Source organism: Phascolarctos cinereus, unplaced genomic scaffold (assembly GCF_003287225.1).
Source record: "Phascolarctos cinereus isolate Bilbo 61053 unplaced genomic scaffold, phaCin_HiC Scaffold_726;HRSCAF=1367, whole genome shotgun sequence".
Classification (NCBI taxonomy): domain Eukaryota; kingdom Metazoa; phylum Chordata; class Mammalia; order Diprotodontia; family Phascolarctidae; genus Phascolarctos; species Phascolarctos cinereus.
Genome location: NW_027556098.1, coordinates 364,468,056 through 364,489,823, shown reverse-complemented (window position 1 = coordinate 364,489,823; position 21,768 = coordinate 364,468,056). Strand labels below are relative to the sequence as shown.

Sequence of the window (21,768 nt, the reverse complement as noted above, 5' to 3'; positions counted from 1 at the left end):
TAATATTCTTTTGGTGATGCTGTATGAGTCACACATGAATACCACAATTTCTGACAAATCATAATTAAAGCAGAAGGACCACTGGATTTGGAATCAGGAGACCTGGGTTCAAATTCTGGCTCTACTATTTACTAACTATTGGACCTTGGACAAGTTACATAACCCTTTTAGAGTTCAATCTCCTGTTTGTAAAATGAGGTTAGACAAAATGACCTCTAATATCCTTTCAGCTTCTAGATCAATGACCTTATCAGGTCCCTTCCCACTTCTGGGCCTCGGTTTCTTCATGTGTCAAATGAATGTGTTGGACTAGATTGCCCCTGAGTTCCCCCTTCTAGCTCAGAGTCCTAGAAGTCCTTTGATAGAATAGTCCTGAGCAGCTGAGGATCAGACCTTATCTAGTTAAGAGTCACTCAGAGAAGCCAGATTGAAGATAGTTGCTCAGACAACTAATTCTATCTAAGCTTCAACAGTATTATCAGGAGCACTGAAACACTTTTAAATGTTGACATTTAGCTGAGCCTTTAAGGAGTTTTAGATAAGAAATCTTGGTTTGGATAATCAGCTAATATTTAAAAAGCAAAATTACTTCAGGTGATGCAAGTCTAATTTGCATCTCACCTTCCACACAATGCAGGAACCTCCTCCCAGACAACTGGGTCAAGTGATCATCTAGCTTCTGCTTTAACACTTCCATGACAGGAAGCCCAATACCTCCCAAGGTCACCCATCCCATCTGTGCACAGCTCTAGTTATTAACTCTTACCACTACTGAGCCAACATGTGACCCTAGAGGGTTAGCACAGCGTAACAGAGAGAGTTCTGGACCTAGAGTCAGAAGAAGGCAGAGTTCACATCCCATTTTTCACACTCATTAACTAGATAGCCACAAGCACATCACTTTAACCTTCTTCTATAAAATGAGGAAAATAATAAGGTTATATCCTATCTCACAGGAGTGTTTTTAGGATCAAATGAGCCAGTGTCACAAAGCACTTTGTAAAACTGCTTTTTAAATGACAGTTATAAGTATTATTAATTAATTATTGTTATAATTATTAATATTTTGTTTATTATAATAGATATTGTCATTGTAATCATATTATTACTATTGGATTGTTTGTGATTGGTTTGAACAGTAGTTTTTTTTTCCCTTTCCTACCTCATCATCCCAACCCTAAAAGCCCCAAAGGAATGGGTAATGTGAAGTTGAATTACCTGCAGAGTTTTTATGTAAAAAGAGTCAATCACTCTCTGTCTCCCCAAAGTGGGGACATTTGATGAAGAGTCACTTGTTTTAAAGGAAATGTGCCAAATACCTTCAGAGAAAGCAGCAGCAGAGGCAGTGAAGCTCACAGCATGAATTCACCAGATGGTTACTCAGTCCACTTATTAGGAGCCCCCAGGCTCAAGCAATGGCTATTCCTGAACAATGAACCTCCAATGAATGACCTCTAATCCTGCTAAATCACTGGCCTCCCTCCAGGTTTTGCCTGGGGACCATCCAGGAGGTGACTGTTAGCTCTCCAGGAGTCAGAATGTGTGATGGTCCTAGTGAGACACATTGCATCTGGTGAACCAATTATTCCACCCCTTCTCCCTTTGACCTCTGAGTGGATGGGGAGTTGAGGGCAGGCTGTTAAGAAACTCAGGAATTTTAAAGCCAATGTCATTCATTTCACATGTCAGCTTTAGTCCATATATTCTCTCTAAACCATATGTGAGTAATTCTTTCAAGCCACACAGAGTTGGGAAGGAGACTAGAATCTTAATGGTAATAGGCACACAAGCTAATCACAAGTCATTGCCGGATTATTTCATACCCTGAACCAGATGAGACTGAACCTGGCCCAAGGTGGTCTATGAATGACTATGGAGAAGGACGTGAGGCTGAGGACTTTGCACAGCTCTGCCTCAATCAAATCCAATTCATGCACAAGTCAAGACATTACCCTCGTGATGGACCACTGGTCCTCTTTGAGAAAGGACAAACAAGAAAGAGACACAGGACCTAGACAAGACCCTGTAGACACCTGCACTAAGGTGCTTGGGCTAGTCATTAGTGGCTTGGAGTGCTACCTGGTGGCTTGTGCAGGGATTGCACTATGGCGAGCCATACATGCTATTGCATATATGCTTTGCCTGCCTTTGGAGCTCGTCAAAAGCAAATGAATCCAAGGAAAGGAACATTCCTGCTCTACACTCAGTATTAAGAGGAGACAGCTTGGTGTACTGTAAAGAATACTAGGCTTGTAGTAAGAAGACTTGGGTTCAAATCCTGACTCTTACAGTCCTTGGCACTGTCCAATGGCTCACCATCAGAAACTGATAAGATTTATCAGTAGAAATGACATTCAGAGAGAGGTATAAATATCTAATTAATGGCTAACCACTAAGAACCAGCGGACCTTCCCATCTGACCTGCAACTGAAACCTTCCCTATGCAATATCTCCCCCATTAGGACATGAGCTCCTAGACAGTAGAGACTATCTGATTTTTCAGAGCTTAAAGTAGTGCTTTGCACATAATAAGTGCCTAATTCATGCTTTATTCATTCATTTAAGCAAGAATTAATAGGTCATGTTTCTACAGCACTTTAAGGGAGTGAAATGAAATAAGAAGAAACAATGGACCTGGACTCAAGAGAACTGGGTTTGAATCCCAGCTCTCTCACTGACTCCCTGTGTGACCTTGGGCAAGTCACTATGCTTCTCTGGGTGGGCCTCAGTTTCCTCATAAATAAAAGGAAGGGTTAGATAGACACCCTCCGAGGTCCCTTCCAGACCTAAATCTAAAATCCCATGGCCTGGTGTGGGGGGAGGAGAAGTGGATTAAAGGGATTAAAGATGATCTCCAAAGTCTTTTCCAGTCAGGAGCAACCTTGGCCTCTAAAACTCTGTGATTTATGAGGTACTCTCTTCATGTCAGCCCTGAAAGGGAGGTAGTCCAGGCTTCATTATTTGCATTTTACACATGAGGAAACTGAGGTTCAGAGCTTGGGTGATTTGCCCAAAGTCACACAGCTAGCCAGTGTTAGTGCCAAGACTCTTCCCCAGGTCTCCTGACTCCAATTCCAACCATGTCTCCAGTATATATGCTGCTTCTAAAGTTTATCTTGCATACATACCCCTAACCCTTCCCAAAGGCTCTGCTATGAAATAAACAGAGATAAGGGGACCTCTTCCTAGGGACTTCAGTGGTTAGATGTACCATGGATGGAATATTTTGTTTCTCTTATTATTTCTGCCTACATGAAAAAGATTTTTTTTAAGTTAACTTTTTTTAATGGAAAAAATAGCCTCCCAGCCTATCCCATTTACCTTCTGCAAGATGGGCATGGGACAAGCGTTGTCAAAGAAGACACAGTTGAAGGCTCCATAGACACCCTCAGAAATATGGTACACGATACTCTTGGGAGAGGCCCCATCTTCCTCTGTGAAGGGGAAGGGCAGAGGGTCAGGGAGAGCAGTCAGAACCCTGGCCAGGGAAATTCCCTGAGCCTTCCTGGAGTTAGGGCAATGATGGATCCCCCTCCCAGTAGGCTGTTCCTATAGGCTGACCAGGTTCCCCTCTCCCCAAGAGGCCAGGCCATTGCTAGTCACCCTCAAAGGGAGAGACAGCATGGCATAGGAGAAAAGTCAATGGACTACCTGAGTCACACTAGGCAAGTTGTTTTATGTCCCTGGGCCTCACTTTCCTCATCTGTAAAATTGAGAGGCTGGACTAGAACTAAATGATCTCTAAGGTCCTTTTCCTGAGAGATTACAAAAGTATCATAGAGCAGTGGAACAAAATGTTAGATTTGGAGTCAACGAGTCTGGGTTTGAATATCAGCTCTACTTATTACCTCTGTGACTCTGGGCAAATGACTTCAACCAATTGGGGACTTAGTTTTCTCTTTTGTAAAATGAAAGCTGTTGGACTAGATGCTCTCTGAGGTTCCTTCCAGTCTAAATCTATGATCCTACAATATTTTTAGCTTTAAATCCTGTGATGCCATGGGTTGAGGGTAAGCAAAGAGGAAAGCACATCCTCCTCCATCCCAGGCATATGCTCTGTATATTCAAATGCCCTTTGGGGTCAATTATCTTGACCTTCACAATATGCTTGGGAGGTGGGGAGGAAGAAGAGGGTAAAATCCCAAAACAGCAGAAGTAGGAAGGGTCTCCCACTTCCTCTACCCTCTAGCTTCCCATGGTCAGAATGTTTCTTCCCATCTTTGCCATGCCAGTTCCCACAAATCTTCCTAAAGTCTACCCAACAGTTACCTCCTCCAAACAGCCTTCCCAAATTAATCCTGGCCAATTCCAAGCACTGTTGTCATCTCATATCCCTTTGCATGTGGTTCATTTATTCTGTTCACACTCTGAAATCATGCGTGCACACAAGCTCAGCTAGCCTGAGAGGAACCTCCCAAGTGGCACCAAGCTACCTTGGCTATCTCCCCACAACCGAGCCCCCACCCCACTTACCATCCGAGCCAGCCTGATCTGATGGAATGTCCTTCTTGGCAACAATCCTGATGGCCAAGGTAAAAGCAGAGGCCACGTAATAACGTCCAGGCTCAGCCAGAATATCCACTCCACAGCCTTCAGGAAAGTACATGTCCAAGGCTGAGTTGATCACAGAAGCCATCTGGAGTCAGAAAGGAAGAGAAGGGAAATGGAGAATGAGCCATCAGATCCCTTCAGAAGGAAAAATTCCAGCTCAGAAATCATTCCACCCAGAAATAAAATTCTACTTCTAGAGTTGGAAGAGAGCTCAGTCATTACTTAATCCAATCCCTACCAGAATAGGGATCCTTCAAAACTCCCTCTCCCCTACCCAATGGTCAATATACTGTGACCTGGGGCCCAGTAGAATTTGCAAAAAAGGCATAAAATCTGTCCAGTTTGGCCCACAGTATTAGCAGAAATTGCAAAGAAGCAAATTTAGACTTGACATCGGGAAAAAAAATCCTAACAATTAGAGCCGTCCCCAAGAGGAATGAGCTGCCTTGGGAAATGATGGGTTCCCTTTCTTTGGAAGTCTATGAGCAAAGAGGCTGAAGGGGCTGACCATGTGTCAGGTATATATGTGATAGTGAAAACTCCTTTCAGCTATGAGTTGGACTGAGATGTCCCTGAGATCTTCTCCAAGTCAAAATCCTGTGATTTTCCAGAATCTAATCAATCACTCTTCTCTACGACAAAATATTTGAAGACTTCTTCAAATACTTAAAGATATCTATTGTATCTCCCTCAGTCTTTTCTTCTCCAGGCTAAACTTCACCCAGTTCCCTCAACACGTACTCTTACGGCATTGGTCTCCGGGCCTCTTGTTGCCCTGGGTCCAAGAGAGAGACCCTTACCTCCCATGGCAGCTCATTCCACTTTTGGACAGCTCTGGTTGTTTGGAAGGGTGGCAAAGTGGATAGAGAGCTGGGCCTGGAGTCAGGAAGATCTGAGTTTAACTCCTGCCTCAGACACTTCCTAGCTCTGTGACCCTGGGGCAATTTACTTTGATCCTGTCTGCCTCAGTTTCCTCAACTGTAAAATGAGTTGGGGAAGGAAATGGCAAACCACTCTAGTATCTTTACCAAGAAAACCCCAAATGGGGTCACAAAGAGTCAGACAGGACTGAAACAACTAAACAACAACAGTTGTTAGGAACTCTCTCCTGATATCAAGCCTCCTCTGAATGGACTCCAGATTATCAATATCTTTTCTAAAATATGATGTTCCAGATGAGATATAACTAGACCGGAGTACAACAGGATCTCCCTTGTTCTAGATACTACGCCTCTGGTAGCTGTCTCGACTGCCATATTGACCCACACTGGGCATATGAGATCACTAAATTTTTTTCATACCCAATTCAGTCTAGACCAAGTCTCTCCATCCTATACTTGTTTGACTGATTACTTGACTCTGGGCGTAGATGTTTTGGAGTCCCAATTCTGTTATCCAATGTGTTCATTATCCCTCCCCCCTAGTTTTGAGTAACCTGAAAGTCTGATGGGGCAACTACACCCATCAATCAAGTTGGTAAAAATGTTCATTTGAAGAGGACAGGACTGCACTGAGTCAATCTGATAGGGCCCTCTCCCTCCAACAGCACCCCTTCGCCAGGAAAAAGTCTAGGCAGTTCTCAACTCATCTCTCAACTTAAAAATGACATGGGCCTTAGAGATCCCTGACACCAACCCCTTCATTTACCGATGAGGAAACTAAAATCCTGGAGGTTACTGGCTAGAGAGGCAATGTGGCACCAGTGGAAAGAGCTGGATTCGTAGTCAGAGCACCTAGGTCCAAATCTGTGTGGCATTGGGCAAGTCTCTTAGAGCCTCAGAGTTTCCTTATGTAAAAAATGAAGGGGTTGGAACGAGATAATCTCTAGCATTCCTGCCCAGCTCTAGATCAATAGAAGCCTGTGATTTGCTCGACCAAATTCCCCCAGGTAGCCAGTAACACAGCTAAGATCCAGGTCCGGATATTCTGACTGCAAAATCCAGGGTTTGTGCCAGTATTCCACTTTGTCTCAAAAGGGACAATTTATATGTAGGATGAGAGGGCATGGAACTGTGATGAGGGAATATCCAAACTGACAGGATTAAGGACTTATTGAAGTATTTCTTTTCTTTTTCTTTTTTTAATTTGTTTTTGGAGGTAATCAGGGTTAAGTGTCTTGTCCAAGGTCACACAGCTAGTAAATGTCTGAGGTCGGATTTGAAATCAGGTCCTCCCCAACTCCAGAGCTAGTACTCTATCCACTGTGCCACCTAGATGCCTAGGTACCCCTGAAGTATTCCTTTTCAAGTGGCACCCCTGTAGCCACTAGATTTCAGGGGAAGGAAGGAACAGGCAGCTGCCACAGCTCCAGGTCCCACCACTAATGGGATAGCTTCTCCAAGGATCAATAAGACAGAAGGGGACTCCACTCTCCTGCAGCCCCACTGCAGCAAAGGTAGCAAAGAAACAGAGACAAGGAAGGGGAGTAGAGGCCAAAGGGTGACTTTGCTTCTCCATTATAGTGAATGGAAAAACAACATCTTTTAACTCTTTGTGTGCCAGTCAGAGAAACATATGCTGTTTTTCCTAGGCTGTGAGCTCCTTAAGAAAAGGGACCATGGAGTATCTCCACCACTGTGTTCAGAAGCACCCAGTAAATACTTGACAAATGTTGAATTAAATTTGTTGTTGTTCAATCATTTCTTGACTTTCATGACCCCAGTTGGGGTTTTCTTGGTAAAGACACTGGAGTGGTTTGCCATTTCCTTTTCCAGCTCATTTTACAGATAAGGAAACTGAGGCAAACAGGGTTAAGTGACTTGCCCAGGGTCACACAGCTAGTAAGTGTCTAAGGCTGGATTTGAACTCGGGAAGACAAGTCTTCCACTCTATCCACAGCTCCACCTAGCTGGTTAGAGAAATGAGCAGCATTGGCAATTCAGCCGCCTCCTCAAAATCCAAAGAGAAATAGTAGGGGGGTGGTGATTGAGGAAAAAATACTATCATCATTATTCAAGACCTGGGCAAGTAACTTTAGCTCAAAGGGCCTCCGGCAAAATTCTGAAGAGTCTAATTTGCAGAGAGGATGGTCAGTGTGCATTGGTGAAGCTAGTTTCCTCACAGAGAATTCCTTATGCCAATCAAGTCATAGGTCCAATTCCATCGTCCCCTCCCAAGAGTGTTCATAGTATTTAGTCATGAATGCACACTGCTGCTCTTTCTTCTTCGTGGGGAACTGGAAAGAGCCCTGGATTTGGAGTCCATGGACCTAAGTTTAAAACCCAGCTCTCTACCTTACTACATTGGGACCTTCAGGGAAAATTCTTTCCCCTTTTTCTGGCCTCAGTTTCCTCATCTGTAAGATGATCTGAACAGATGATCTCTTGGGGCAGCCAGGTGGCGCAGTGGATAGAGCACCGGCCCTGGATTCAGAAGGACCTGAGCTCAAATCCGGCCTCAGACACATAACACTTACTAGCTGTGTGACCCTGGGCAAGTCACTTGACCCCATTGCCTAACCAAAAAAAATAATAATAATAATAACAGATGATCTCTTGAGCTCCCTTCTAACTTAAAATTCTCTGATTGTTGATCTCATTCTTATTCCAACACTAAAGGGCCCCACCAGGGCTTGGATGAGACACTGGGTTCCCAAAGGCTGGAGCAGCAGGTAACAAGGCTAATTGCTCCATAAGTCTGGGCCAATGATATGCCTGGAATCCAAAGGATCGGTCCAAATAAGTGCAGAGAAATTCACCAACAGAAGGCTAGCCCCCAGGAGTTAAAGCTATGGGTCACAGCCACTCATAAAGGTCACATACTAAGGTGGAGAAGAGCTGCTATCTATATAAGTGGAGGAAATCACAGGTCCCTGAAGTGCCAAACCATTATTATTACCAATATCATTGTTATTGTCACTGTAGTTGATCTCCATCAACAGAGTTCAAATTCACAAACTTTACTTCTTTTGATGCTAAGCAAGAGGCCTGTGAGGCAGGTGGGTTAGACAAGTATTGGCCTCTCTGTTTTACAGAGGCTCAGAGAGATTGCTCTACTCGTCAATGGTCGCATAGCCTGCCAAGCAGCAGAGGCAATTTTGAAATCCTGATCTCCGGACAAGTCCAGGGCTCTGTCCAACCTTGGGGACCAGGAGGAGGAAGAAAGCTACTAAATAAATGAACACATCTAGGCCTCTTAACCTTCCTTCTATTCCTCTGCCTTCTCCAACTCCTCCCTCTGCACCACTTATTCCAGCAGTAGGGAAGCCGCCCCTTTGCTGCCTGGGACAGCACTCCAGTCCAGGGCCTTTCCTGACGCCCACCCCTCCCCCCAAGTTGTGCTTTTGAACTCTTGAAATTACTTTCTGCCTATGTTTAATCAATCAGTCATCAAGTATTTATTACATGTCCACTACGTCCCAGGCTCTGCGAATACAAAGGAAAAATGAAAACAGTCCCTGCCCTCAAAGAGCTTATATTCTATGGGGAGAAGTAAACAAAAGTGGATACAAGGTAATTTGGGGGGAGGGGAAGGAGGAAGGCAGGAGCAGAGAGCAGAAGAGGACAAGAAAGCCCTATGTACAGGAGGTGGTGCCCGAGCTGTATCCCTTCCCCACCCCCAGTAGAATGTAAACTCCCTGATACGAGTTTCCTTTGTCTTTGTATGCACAGTGCCCAGCACCGTGCTTGCAAAATGGGATCATGGGACTACATGACTGGGGTCACAACTCTGAATCTGTCATCTTAGATGTTTACTGACTAGAAATGACGGCTGGGCTGGCTGGACTAAGGTGGAACCCGGGGCTTCTTGGTGGATTTTATCCCCACAGCCTCTGTGCACTCATCCCACCCCAAACCATGACCCTCTGAGAGGGCATCAGGGGGCCCACAGACCACTGGGCTTTTACCTCTTCAAATCTGACTTTGGAGTCCTCAGTGCCAGGAAAGCCACCTCCAAGATCCAGGATGTGCATCCGGTAGCCCAGCTCAGTCCCCATTTCAAACACCAGGCGAGCATCTGCGATGGATTGAGTAAAGGCCTGAGGGTCGGAGGAGCAGCCACTTCCAACATGGAAACTAAAGAGAAAGAATCCTGCTCTAAGCAGATGGACTTACTGGGGGTGAGGGAAGGAGGGGGAGAGAGAGAGGGGAGAGGAGAAAGAGGAGAGGAAGAAGGGAAGAAGAAGAGGAGAAGAAGACAAGAGGAAGGAGGAGAGGGAAGAGACGGAGGAAGGGAAGAGGGGCAACTGGAGAGGAAGGAGGCAGAGAGGGGAAAGGAGAGGAAGGGGCAGAAGGGGAGGGAGAGAAAGGGAGAAGGAGAGGGAGGAGGGGAAGGAGGAGAGAGAAGAGAGGGAGAAAGGGAAGAGGGGGAGTTGGAGGGTGAGAAGAGGGAAAGGGGAATGAAAAGGAGGGGGAGGAGGGAGAGAGGGGAAGGCTGAGGAGGAGAGAAGAGGAGGAGGAGGTGGAAAAGCAGCGTCTCCCCAACCCTACCAGCCACAGAGTTGTAGGTCTTGGAGTTAAAAGGAGCAATGTACCCATTCTACAGAAGTGGCAACTAAACCCCAGAGAAATAAAGGACCTTGCCAAGGATCATAAAGCAAGAAAGTAAAAAAGAAGGGGCCACCACTTATTTGATATCATGGATTATACTCTGGGAAGTAAAAAGTGGGTTACAAGGGGAAATGTAGGCAATGTAAAAACAAAAATATCAATAAAAATGTATTGGCAGTGGAGGGTTTTTAAAGGAGGCAGAGGTCTGACATAGAGAATATTAGAACTATAAGGGCGCTTTGAGGCCACCTACTTCAACTCACTTGGCCTACTGATGAGGAGGTAGAGATCCAGGGAAGTGATGACATATAGCTACTAAGCATGAGATCATGGCAGCATCACTAACATGCAGGGTCTAGGCAGAGGGTTCTGCAATCTCTCCCATGCCCTTTCCCAATCCCACCCCTGAAAACGTCAGCTGGCTCCACAGGTCACCAAGTTAGTGATCCTTGCAAGGCCTTTTCTGGGATGCCTCCATCCAGAGTGGGCCCCAGATTCCTCCTAATAACACTAATAAACAATTATAAGAGAAACTTGCCTCAATCAAGGCAGAGGGATTAATCAGCTGGAAACTGATTGCTAGGTGATTTGGTTTTGCCTAAGAACCCACTTCACAATTTCCAGAGTACTCTCCATTCCATTATTCTCATCATATCTTCACAACATTTCTATGACCTAGGCAGGGCAGATATTAACATCCCCATTTTGCAGATGAGGAAAATAAGGTCTGGAGTGGGGAGCTGATTTGCCCAAGCTCACACTGCCAGGAAAGAACAAACCCACCATAAGAAGCCACAGTCTGACAGGTTCCCATCCACCCAGAGGCAAGATTCTAGAAACCCCCAGGAGCCAGGTCACTCACCTAACACCCACCACCTCCATGTTCATCTTCTTGGCAGTTTCTAGCAGGTGTCTACAAGACTTCAGAGTAGCACCGAGTTTCATGCTCAGGCAGGCAGGAGAACAGGAGTCATCTGTGGCAATGCGTAAAACCATCCTGTGGGGAGACACGCACACCCCGCCCTCCCCGCTGGGTGGAGATCCACCCCCCCTCCAGCGGGTCCTTCTCTAGCTGCTCTCCAGGGCCTCTTTCCTTGGTCAACAGGCTGCAGGCCCACCTGGCTTAGAACCACTCAACCACCAAGTATTACCAGGAGGTGAGCCAGGGTGGGTGTATACTGCCCCCACAGGCCCCTAGTCTGAGGGAGTCAAAGCCGTGGCTCAGCCTGGGTTAATTTATCTCCCACTTTCCTACCATGGGCCACCATCCTCTAGTTTTTAGTCATCTCTCTTTCTGCACCCACCTTTCCCTTCCTTGTTCCTTCCCTTCCTACCCTCTCTCTAGATAACAGATGCTACCATCAGATCATAGACGGGGAATTGTGCCAAAGACACAATTGTGCCAAAGGCCACCCTGGCCAGATAGACCCAGGTAGGATGGACTAGAGTGGCGCAGACACCCTCCTACTAATGACAGGGAGAGGTCCCACACAGTGACCACTGTGGACACGTAATATGCATTTTCTTTCTTCATTGGCCATCTTCATCTCATCACTCTCTTGCTCAAAAACCTCCGGTAGCTCCCCATTGCTTCCCACACAAAACCACTCCACACTCTGGCATTTTCAGGCCGTCCATTATCCGGCCCCAAGTTTCTAGCCCCAAAACAAACCCTCTATTCTAGATGGAGTACATAGGAGAAAACTAGCATTTATTGTTCAAATTGTTCATGTAGACGTATATTGCCTTTAAGTAACATTAGCTGAGGGCCTCATGAGTCTGTAGGGTCTTTAGTTAGTGCAGGGCAAATTGAACCAGCATTTGGGCAACATTGGAATCAGCAGCCAATGTATTGCCAGTCACTGTAACCTATGCGGCCTCAGTTTAAGTTACCTCTATGGTAAGTCACATCTACGAGCCTCTGATCCTCACCTGTAAGATGAGACAGCCTGTAGATCACCTTTCTTCTCTGGAAATCTGGTCTTCTGATTGACCCAAGTTCAAATCTGAATTCAAAATCTAGGCTATCTCTACAACTGGGGAACTGTACCAAGCCAAATTCAACAGAGCTGCCCACAGCCCCCATCCTCGCCCTCAACATGCCACTAACAACAGTTCACATTTCTATCGCACATAAAGGTTTTCAGCCTGCAGTGTCCTGCAGCCTTGCCCTGCCCAGCTTGAGACAGCTGGTTGTTAAATGTTCAGGGGGAGGATTTGTCACCAGCAAACACTACAAATCAGGGTGCATGGTTTGTTTTTTTACTGATTTCTAGACCTTTCAAAAGTGATGGAGAAGATGTTAATAATGCTTAAAAGTGAGGCATAGATAGTTTTCCCCCCAGAGAATCCATTGTTAAACATTTACCAGCACACCCTTTTTCCAAAGGTAAGTGCTATGAAGGTGTTATTACCCCCACTTAATAGAGAAAGAAATTGAGAGTTTGCAAAGTTAAATGATTTAGAATCAAAGGATCACTAATGTCAAACTAGGATGACCCCTTAGGGGCAGTCTAGCCCAAACCTTTTATTTCACAGGTAAGAATTTATAATATAATTTTATATAATATATATGTTAGTATATGATATATAATACACATATATAATATATGCTTATAATATTATATTTAATGTAATGCATGCTTGTATACTATGTATCATAATTTATAAATATTATTTCATTTTATGCTCACAGCAACCCTGGGAGGCAAGGACTACAGCTGAGGAAAGCAAGACCCACAGGATTTGAGTAGTTTGCCCAGGATCAGACAAACCAGTCACCTGGCTCCAAGTCCAGTGCTCTGTCTACACTGCCACTTAATTAAACTCACAATCTAATTATAGAATCATGAAGGCTTACTAATTAATAAAAATAGGCAATGCAACACCTTCATTTTCTACCTGAGGCAGAACTGAGGCTCAGACAGGGAAACTACTACACCAAGGTCACACAAAGCTACTAGGTGCAGAACCAGACTTCAGAAGCCCAGAACTTTTGGGACCTCTGAGGTCATCTAGTCCAAGCTGCATCTGGACAAGAATCCCACACATGCAGAAACACACACCCATACACCTCTACAACAGCCTGTGCTATGGTAGAATTGTCCAAGTTTGGTCTGAGGACTGGGTTCAGACCCCAGCTCTGCAAGTTCCTCTTTGTGTGACCTTGGCAAGTAGAGTAAACTCTCCGAGACATCAGTTTCTTCATCCTGATAAGGTGAGGGGAGCTAGATTTGGTGACCTTTACACAGGGCCCTTTCAATTCTAAATCTGGATTTAGCCACTGATGTGCATCACAATTCTGAACTTCTGTGCCTGTGATACTCTGAACTCTCATCGTGAATGGTCAGCCAGCCTTCTCTTGAAGATTTTTAGTACCGAAGATTTTTCAATACTCCCTCCTCCCAAGGGAGCCCAGCCTCTTTGGATGGCTCTTCGGGAACGTTTTCCTTCCAATCAGCCTACCTGGCAGTGGGATGGGACCTCGCCACTTTCGCCAGCTCCACCTCGTTGTCAAAGCTGAGCACTCTAATGCCAAGACTGGCAGCCTGCTTCACCTGGGCAGCCTGCTTGCATGGGCTGGTGTAGATGATCTTGTGGGCAGGGACCCCAATGTGCTGCAGCAGCTCCATCTCTGCCTACAAGGACAGGAAGGGACTGAGCTCTGTCCTCGCTCATCCTGGGCCCACCTGGCAAGACGCCAGCAAGCTGACCCATAACCATCCCATGGACTAATCAGGCTCTTCGGCTTCTGGGAGGAGTTGGCATGTGAGCTAAGATTTTAAATGGTGGATTCAGAATTCAATGAAAGGCAGCCTGACTCGGGGATAGACACCCAGTCTCAGAGTCATGAAGACCCAGCTAGGTTCAAGTCCCATCTCTGGCACAATACTGGTGGTGGAACCCTACACAAGTCACTTAAATCTCGATGCCCCTGGGTCAACTCTCTAAGCCTAGAAGGTGAAGAGCAAGTTCCTCTGTATGGAAAGAGGGAGTTTCCACTTCATGAATTCCCTACAGGAAAAGAAGGAAGGAAGAAAGGAAGGAAAAGAAGGAAGGAAGGAAAGAGAGAAGCAGGGAAGGAGGGAAGGGAAGGAGAGAGGGGTGTAAAAAGGAAAGAAGGGATAAAGGAAAGAAAAAAGGAATAAAAAGAAGGAGGAAGGAAAGAAAGGAAGAAAAGGAAGGACAGAGGAAGGAAGGAAGGATATGGATGGATGGAAGGAAGGAAGGAAGGAGGGAGGGAGGGAGTGGGAAGGGAAAAGGAGAGAGGAAGGGAGGATCACAGATACAAAGAACCAGAAAGAAAAGGGTAGAAAAAGGAAAGCAAAGGGTGTTTGTAGGGGATAAAGAGTTCAGGTTGGATACAGCTCAGAATAGGTGGAGAGTAGCATGAGAGGAGACTAAAAAGAAAGGAGAAACAGGCACAAGTAGTGGAAGGCTTTGAATTCTGGGCAAAGATGAGTTTGAGCAGAATAGAAATCTGGACAACTCAGGCAATGATCTGTAATAATTCTCTGTTCTCTGGTGCACTTAAGTAGTAGTGGTTTAAACATTAATAGTTGACATTCATTCAGTGCCCACTTGACATGGTGAAAGATAGAAGTACGCGCAATGCCTTGACCTGGAACAGCAGGGATTACAAAAGGTCACAGAGTCTTAGAAACTCCAAGGCTTTAAGAAGGGTAGGGAACAACTTATCAGTATCTTAACCCTTACTAAGACAACTCTGATAAATGGTCCCCCCACATTGCACATGAACTACTTCAGTGACTAGAAGCTCATGTCAAACAGTCGTCAATGTTGTTGAAGGCAGTGCTCCCTAATCTTCCAATAGCCTAGGCTCACAACCTCATGACCCTCCTCAGCTGTTCATAACTTCAGCTCTTACTTCTCCCTCACCTCCTAGGGCCAATCAGTTACCAAATCTCATCAATTATGCCTCTGCATCATCTCTCACATCACTCCCTTTCTCTACACTCTACACTTGTAGAGACAAGGTCACCTACCTTTGGTTCAGAACCTCAGGGTAGGAGGCAGGGGGGAAGCTTGTGGTACAAGGAGATGGAATGGGACTAGGTACTTTCTAAGGGTTCTTAAGAAAGAAAGGTAAAAGACAGTCCCTGCCTTCAGTACAATAGAAGGGGGCAAAAACATACAAATAACTGTAGAAACAAGAGATATAATGGGTAAAAATGGAATTAATCAATAGAGGGAAGGCACCAGAGAGGGATCAGGAAAGATTTCTTGTAGAAGGCAGCACTTTAGGTGGAACTTGAAGGAAGCCAGGAGGTGGAGGTGAAGAGGGAGAGCATTCCAGGCATAGTAGACAGCCAGTGAAAATGCCCAGAGTTTAGAGATAGAGTGTGTCTTGTTTATTTAAGGAACAGAAAGGATGGCAGTCACTGGGTAAGGAGAAAACATGGGAGGGTAGGGTGGGGGTAGTAATGTATAATAAGGCTGGAGAGGTGGGAGAGGCAGGTTGTGGAGGGGCCTTGAATGACAACAGAGGATTATATATTTGATCCTGGAGGTGATGGGAAACCAGTAGAGTTGTTTGAATGGTGGTCGTGGTATATTTATGTGTGTATATGACATAGTGAGATCTGCACACTAGAAAGATTGTTTGGACAGCTGAGTGGAGGGGACTGGAGTGGGGAGAGACTTGAGGCAGGGAGACAAACCAGCAGGCTGTTGGCAATTATTCAGGTAGGACATGATAAGGGTTTCCACTAGGGTGGTGGTCATGTCAGAGGGGAAAAAGAGTGTATAAGAGAGATACTATAAAGGTAAAATCAATAAGACTTAACACACTGGATGGGGGCGCTGAGAGAGAGTGGGGAGTTGAGAATGATGCACCAGTTTTGAGCCCTGGTGACTGGGAAGATAGTGGTATCCTTGGCCATAACAGGGAAATTTGGAAGGGTTTGTGGGGAGAGAGAATGAGTTCAGCTTTGGACATGTTCAGTGTAAGCTATATCTTATAGGACATTTAGTTTGAGACATCTAATAGACAGTTGCCTTTCTTTGTATCCCCAGAGCACAGAGTAGGAGCTTAATAAGTGCTTATCGACTGACTGACTGACTGACTAGAAAGGCAAAGCTATCAGCTCCCTTTAAAGAGCACTGATGTTTCACCAGGAAGAGCCACAAGGAGGCATCCTCTGCTATCTAGACCAGGAGTCCCTGAGAATGAGCTTCTAAACTGGGTGATGTCACAGAATTTCCCGTAATTGAGCTCATAACATGACTTCTACCTAGAAAAGACCAGAAAGTGGAGGTTTATTAGATGGGAACATTTCTGTAAAGAGAGAAGAACAAAGGGTCAATCTACCTATTACTGTGGAACTCCCTGCCCTGGCCCTCATTTTCCCCCACCCTCCCCCAAGTCCCCTAGAAGATAAAGCCACTGACCCAAAGATAAGGTGGGTCAAGGCCAGGGCCCTGCAGTTCCCCTTCCACCACCACCCCACCCAGGAAATGGGCCCGCAGGGAGTCCAAGGATCTAAAATCTCCAGGAGGGTTTTCCTCCGTCAGCCAAGGGAGAGGGAGGAGGAAATAAACAAGCAAGAATTAAGCAATAACGACAAAATGTTGTACAAAGAGAAGGCCTATTACAATCTGGAAATTTCCCATGACTGTTATAAATAAAACATACATTACATAAATATAATATATAATAAAATATAAAATAAAAATTTATTATAGTCCTTTCCAGCTTGCAAAATGCAGTAAGGAACTTTAAGGAGCCATCTAATCCAACCCCTTTATTTTACAGATGAGGAAACTGAAACCTAAAGAGGTGAAGAAGCCTTACCCTATGACACAGCTAGTGAGCAATAGACTGGGCTCTAATACAGTTTTCCTGACTCCAAATGTCTGTCCACTATACTCCTGCTGTCTTCTCTAAAATCTTATGGCCGGGCTCTCCAAATATTTATTCTTATGGTAATGGTTGTTTCCTACACAGACACCTTTTCACATTTTAGTTCCCATTCTACAATTTTTTAAAGTTTGCAAGCACTTTTTCTATAATAGTCCTGTGAAATTAATATTTAGAATGTTAATGCTCATCTAATAGGTAAGAAAAGTGAGGCTTAGAGACAGGTAATCATAGCTAGGAAATGACAGAACTGTAAAACTTGAGCACTGCGATTTTCCTTTTCTGTTGTTTTTGGGGGGGAGGCATTATTTCTTCCACTTCACATCATTTAAGGGCAGCCAAGGGGCTTCATAGTACATAGAGTACCTGGCCAGGAGTCAGGAAGACTCATCTTCCTGAGTTCAAACCTGGCCTCAGACACTTAGTAGCTGTGTGACCCTAGGCAAGTCAGTAAACCTCTTTTTGCCTCAGTTTCCTCATCTGTAAAATGAGCTGGAGAAGGAAATAGCAAATCACTCCAGTATCTCTGCCAAGAAAACCCTAAAAGGAGTCACAAAGAGTCAGACGTGACTGAAGAAATGACTGAACAACAAAAACACTTCAACTCAATCTTGGACCTCTTGACTTCCTTTACTGCATCTTTAGCCCAGAATGCTTAGTGAACAGCAACAGATACTCAATAAAATGACTGAATAATTAGAAGATATATTTGAGCGATGGTAGAAAGCCTGGATGTGGGCAAGTCCCATATGTCACTACTGACACTGTAGATAACTTTGGGCATCTCTAGCTTCCTCCTTCCTGGATCTCAGCCTCCTCCAACTGTATGTAACAGAAGGAGGAAGACAGACCCCCCTCCCTCCAATATGCAATCTATTGTCAAGGCCTGTCAATTTCACCTTTGCAACATCTCTCAGATACTCCCCCTCCTCTCCTCTGCTACTGCAAAAACTAGAATCTAGTGTAGGTCCTTATCACTTCTTATCACGCCTTATCACACTTGTACTACTGCTAGTGCCTCAGTTCTCTCCCCACTCCAATATCCTCAACTCAGCCCAGATCTGACCACGTCACTCCCCTACTCAAAATCAACTCATTGCCTCCAGGATCAAATTACAAAATTCTCTCTTTGGCATTCATATGACCTAGCCTCCACCTGACTTTCTAGTATTCCTATACCTTATGACCACCCCTTCCCACCAATGTACTGGATTGAAGAATCCAGTCCTTGCTGTTCCTAGGACAGGACGCTCCAGCTCCCAGACTGCATGCATTTTCACTGGCTGTCTCCCAAGCCAAGAATACGTCTTCCTTGTTTTGTTTGTGTGTGTGTGTGTGTGTGTGTGTGTGTGGGTGGGTGGGTTTTTTTTGTTGTTGTTGTTTGTTTGTTTGTTTTTCCCGGCTTCCCTGGCTTCCTTTAAGTCCCGGCTAAAATCCCACCTTCTACAGGAAGCCATTCTTAACTCTAGAACCTCCCTCTGTTGATTATTTCCTATTTATCCTGTATATGTTTATACATAATTGTTTGCATGAGGTCCCTGAGGGCAGGGACCTTCTTCTGTGTTTCTTTGTTGTGTCTCCCATTAGATTGTGAGCTCCCTAAGGATTTTTGTTGGTGTTATTCAGTCGTTTCAGTTATCTCCAACTCTTTGTGAGTGGAATACTTTGCTTTTTCCTTCTCTAGCTCATTTTCCAGAAGAGGAAACTCAGGCTTAAGTGACTTACCCAGGGTCATACACATAGTAAATGTCTAAGGCTGGATTTGAACTTGAGAAGATGAGTCTTCAGGACTCCAGGCCCAGGACCCTATTCACCTTACTACCTAGCTGCCCCTTCCTGCCTGCCTTTTACCTTTCTTTGTATCCCCAGCACTTAGCACAGTGCCTGGCTCATAGCAGATGCTTTAAATTCTTACTGATTGAATGATTTTAAGCTTCCTCCTAAGAGCTAATACTCTGTAGGGTCAGCAACTAAATGGTGCAGTGGACAGAACACCAAGCCTCCAGAGTCAGGAAGACCTGAATCCAGATCTGGCCTTAGATACTTACTAGCTATGTGGACTTTAGGCAAGTCACTTAACCCTGTCTGCCCCAGTTTCCTCATCTGGAAAATGAGCTGGACAAGGAAATGGCAAAAGCCACTCCAGTATCTTTGCCAAGAAAACACTAAGTCACGAAGAGCTGGACATGGCTGAAATGACATATGTGTATGTATATATACATAAAATATGTGTACATATATGCATATACATATACGTGTGTGTATGTGTGTGTGTGTGTGTGTGTGTATATATATGTACATATATATATACACACACACACACACATATATGCTAAGGTTCTTCACCCTGATAGGTTCCAGCTTGATAGCCTATGTTCTAAGGTTCACCTCTCAGCTGTGACAATGTGTGGACCAAGCTCTTAAAATGAAATAGGACTCCTGAGGTAAGTTAGAGAAGCGGAGAGGGTGTCTCGTTACCTTATTAGCACAACTGAACCCCAGCCCCAGCTCTGCCAGGGCCCTCAGCACCCCGGGGCTGCTGTTGCACTTGACGACATAGAAGGGTCTGACACGGGGCAGGCTCTTCAGAAAACGAAGGTGCTTCTTCACCACATCTCCCAGGTCGGCCACAAAGAAGGAGGCCCCTTCATCCTACACAGAGAGGAGGAGGGAACCAATATGGAGGCCCTGGAGGCCCTGGGGTCCCTGCTTTTCCCACACCCTTCCCCCATCCAAACAGGAAATTTCCAAACATCTCATCACCCCAGTAGGGAAGGCAATCACTGCTAAGTCCCCAGGTCATCTATTTAATTATTCCCCAAATATTTTCTGGGCTAACAGTTGTTCAAGGCTAGAATACTTGAGCATGTCAATCCCTGGCGCTCATTTACTCCACCTAAAAATGGGAAGAATGGTGTTCTTAAGAGCATGGGATTTACAGATGGAAGGAAATTTTAGAGATTATCAAGCCCTATCCCCTTTATTTGGCATGTGAGGAAAGTGAAGCCCCAGAGAAAGGGAGTTAGTTGTCCAGCATCACCAGTAACTGATAGGAGTTCTCTCCACATCCCTGCAATTAGCCTTTATGCATCTGCTTTAGAAGTCTCTAAGGATCCTTTCAGCTCCAGAGCTCATCAGCCCCTATCTTTTCCTGCCTTCCACTCCAGCTTATTTATCTTCTACCTATATATATCTTGAGAGGGATTTACGTTTTATTGCTGCTGGATTTGGGGAGGTTGGGGGGTTTTGAGGGTTTTTTGTCATTTCAGTAGTATCTGACTCTCCCAGACCCCATTTGAGGTTTTCTTGGCAAAGATACTGGAGTAGTTTGCCAGTTCCTTCTCCAGCTCATCTTACAGATGAGGAAACTGTGGCAAACAGGATTAAGTGATTTACCCAGGGTCACAGCGTCTGAGGCCAGATTTGAACTCAGGAAGATGAGTCTTCCTGACTCTAGGCCCAGCACTCTATCCACTGTACCACCTAGCTGCCCATATGTAAGATATTATAATGAATTCAGAGCTAGAAGGTTTAGTCTGACTCCTTCCCTTATTTTATCAATAAGGAAAGTTGAGATTGATTTAGTGACTTGTCCAAGGACATCCAGGCAGGAATGGAAGAGCTGTGATGATAACTTATGTCCCAAGTGACCCCAAATCCAAGGCTTAATGCGCCATACTCCAAGCCCACCCTCCTATCTAGTCTCTGGATCTTCCCCTCCCTCCAGTGCATCCAATTATTCCCATGCTTCTCTTTTCCTTACCTGTGAGCCCCCCAGGGTCAGCTCCTCCAGCAGGTCTCTGGTGGTGAAGCCCTCCTCCACCATCACAAAGTCTGATTCACTCAGGTAGCCAGCCATGCTTGGAAGCCACGGGGAATGCTAGGTGGACCGGCTCCTGCCACCGCCACCGTAGAAAGTATGCAACACACTGCCAGGTTGGAAAGAAAGACAGGAAAAGAATGCCCCACAAGGAGGTCCAGGAGCAGTAAGCTCCCCCAGGGCACTCAGCAGCATCCCTATGCCCCAGCCTGTTCCCTGAACACATCAGCATAGGATGGATTGGGGGAGAATAGGAATAAGCCTTGCCTTGCAAGCAAGTCGAGTCTTCAGGAGTGATTTCAGTGTGAAATCCTCAGGGGCCCTGCTCCAGGAGTGCTGGATATTGTTAGTACAGGAGGGATGATGAGTTGCAGAAAAATACCCACATGGGATTAAGACCAGGTGACCTGAACTCTAGTTACCTTTCTGCCCACACTGCCTTCTTTCTTTCCAGGCCTCAGGTTCCAAGACGCACACTATCTGGCTCATCCCCTTCAGGTAGGTCATCAGGCTGCAGCCTTCCCTTCCTCCCCTTCCCTAGGCAAGGGCCCCCCACTTACCGAGCCCCGTCCTCCTTGGGGGGGGGCAGAGCCGGGTGCGATGCTAGGGGGGCTCGCAGGTGAGCTCAGAACTTGTGCAACACCCCGAGGAGTAGCTGCTGCTGGGGAGCTGAGGCCCCTGCTTCCCAAGAAAGGGAAGAGGGAGGGAGAGAAGAAAAGGAAGGGAGCAGCTAATCAGAACAGGGTGAAGGGAAGAGGGAAGAAAGAGGGAGAAGGGTCTACAGCAGGAAAGGAATTAGTGACCGTCTAGACCAAACCTCCCCCATTTCACAGATGGCAAAACCGAGGCCCCAAAGAGTGTAAGGGACTTGTCCAAGATTGGAGGGAGGAGAGGAAAATCTGGCACAGAAGAAGGCGAGGGGAGACGGCCTGTTGTATTTTCCGCCCTTTCGGCAACACCCCCTCCCTCCTCCCTTCAACTCACCTTAAAACGCATTTACACGGCTTCTGCCCATAGGTCTCCCCAGC

At 45.6% G+C, this 21,768-nt stretch overlaps 1 protein-coding gene across 1 annotated transcript in view; it reads right to left on the bottom strand.

Annotated features, from left to right (window-relative positions):
• Window positions 1-21,294, bottom strand: part of AZIN2 (antizyme inhibitor 2) — a 33,197-nt gene extending 11,903 nt beyond the window's left edge. Inside the window, 8 exon segments of the mRNA XM_020983465.2 lie at window positions 3,322-3,434; window positions 4,474-4,636; window positions 9,398-9,566; window positions 10,903-11,037; window positions 13,506-13,678; window positions 19,399-19,572; window positions 20,684-20,849; window positions 21,008-21,294. Of these exon segments, the coding sequence (XP_020839124.1) occupies window positions 3,322-3,434; window positions 4,474-4,636; window positions 9,398-9,566; window positions 10,903-11,037; window positions 13,506-13,678; window positions 19,399-19,572; window positions 20,684-20,779 (1,023 nt within the window). The 5' untranslated portion in view covers window positions 20,780-20,849; window positions 21,008-21,294.
• Window positions 21,295-21,768: the final 474 nt, after the last annotated feature.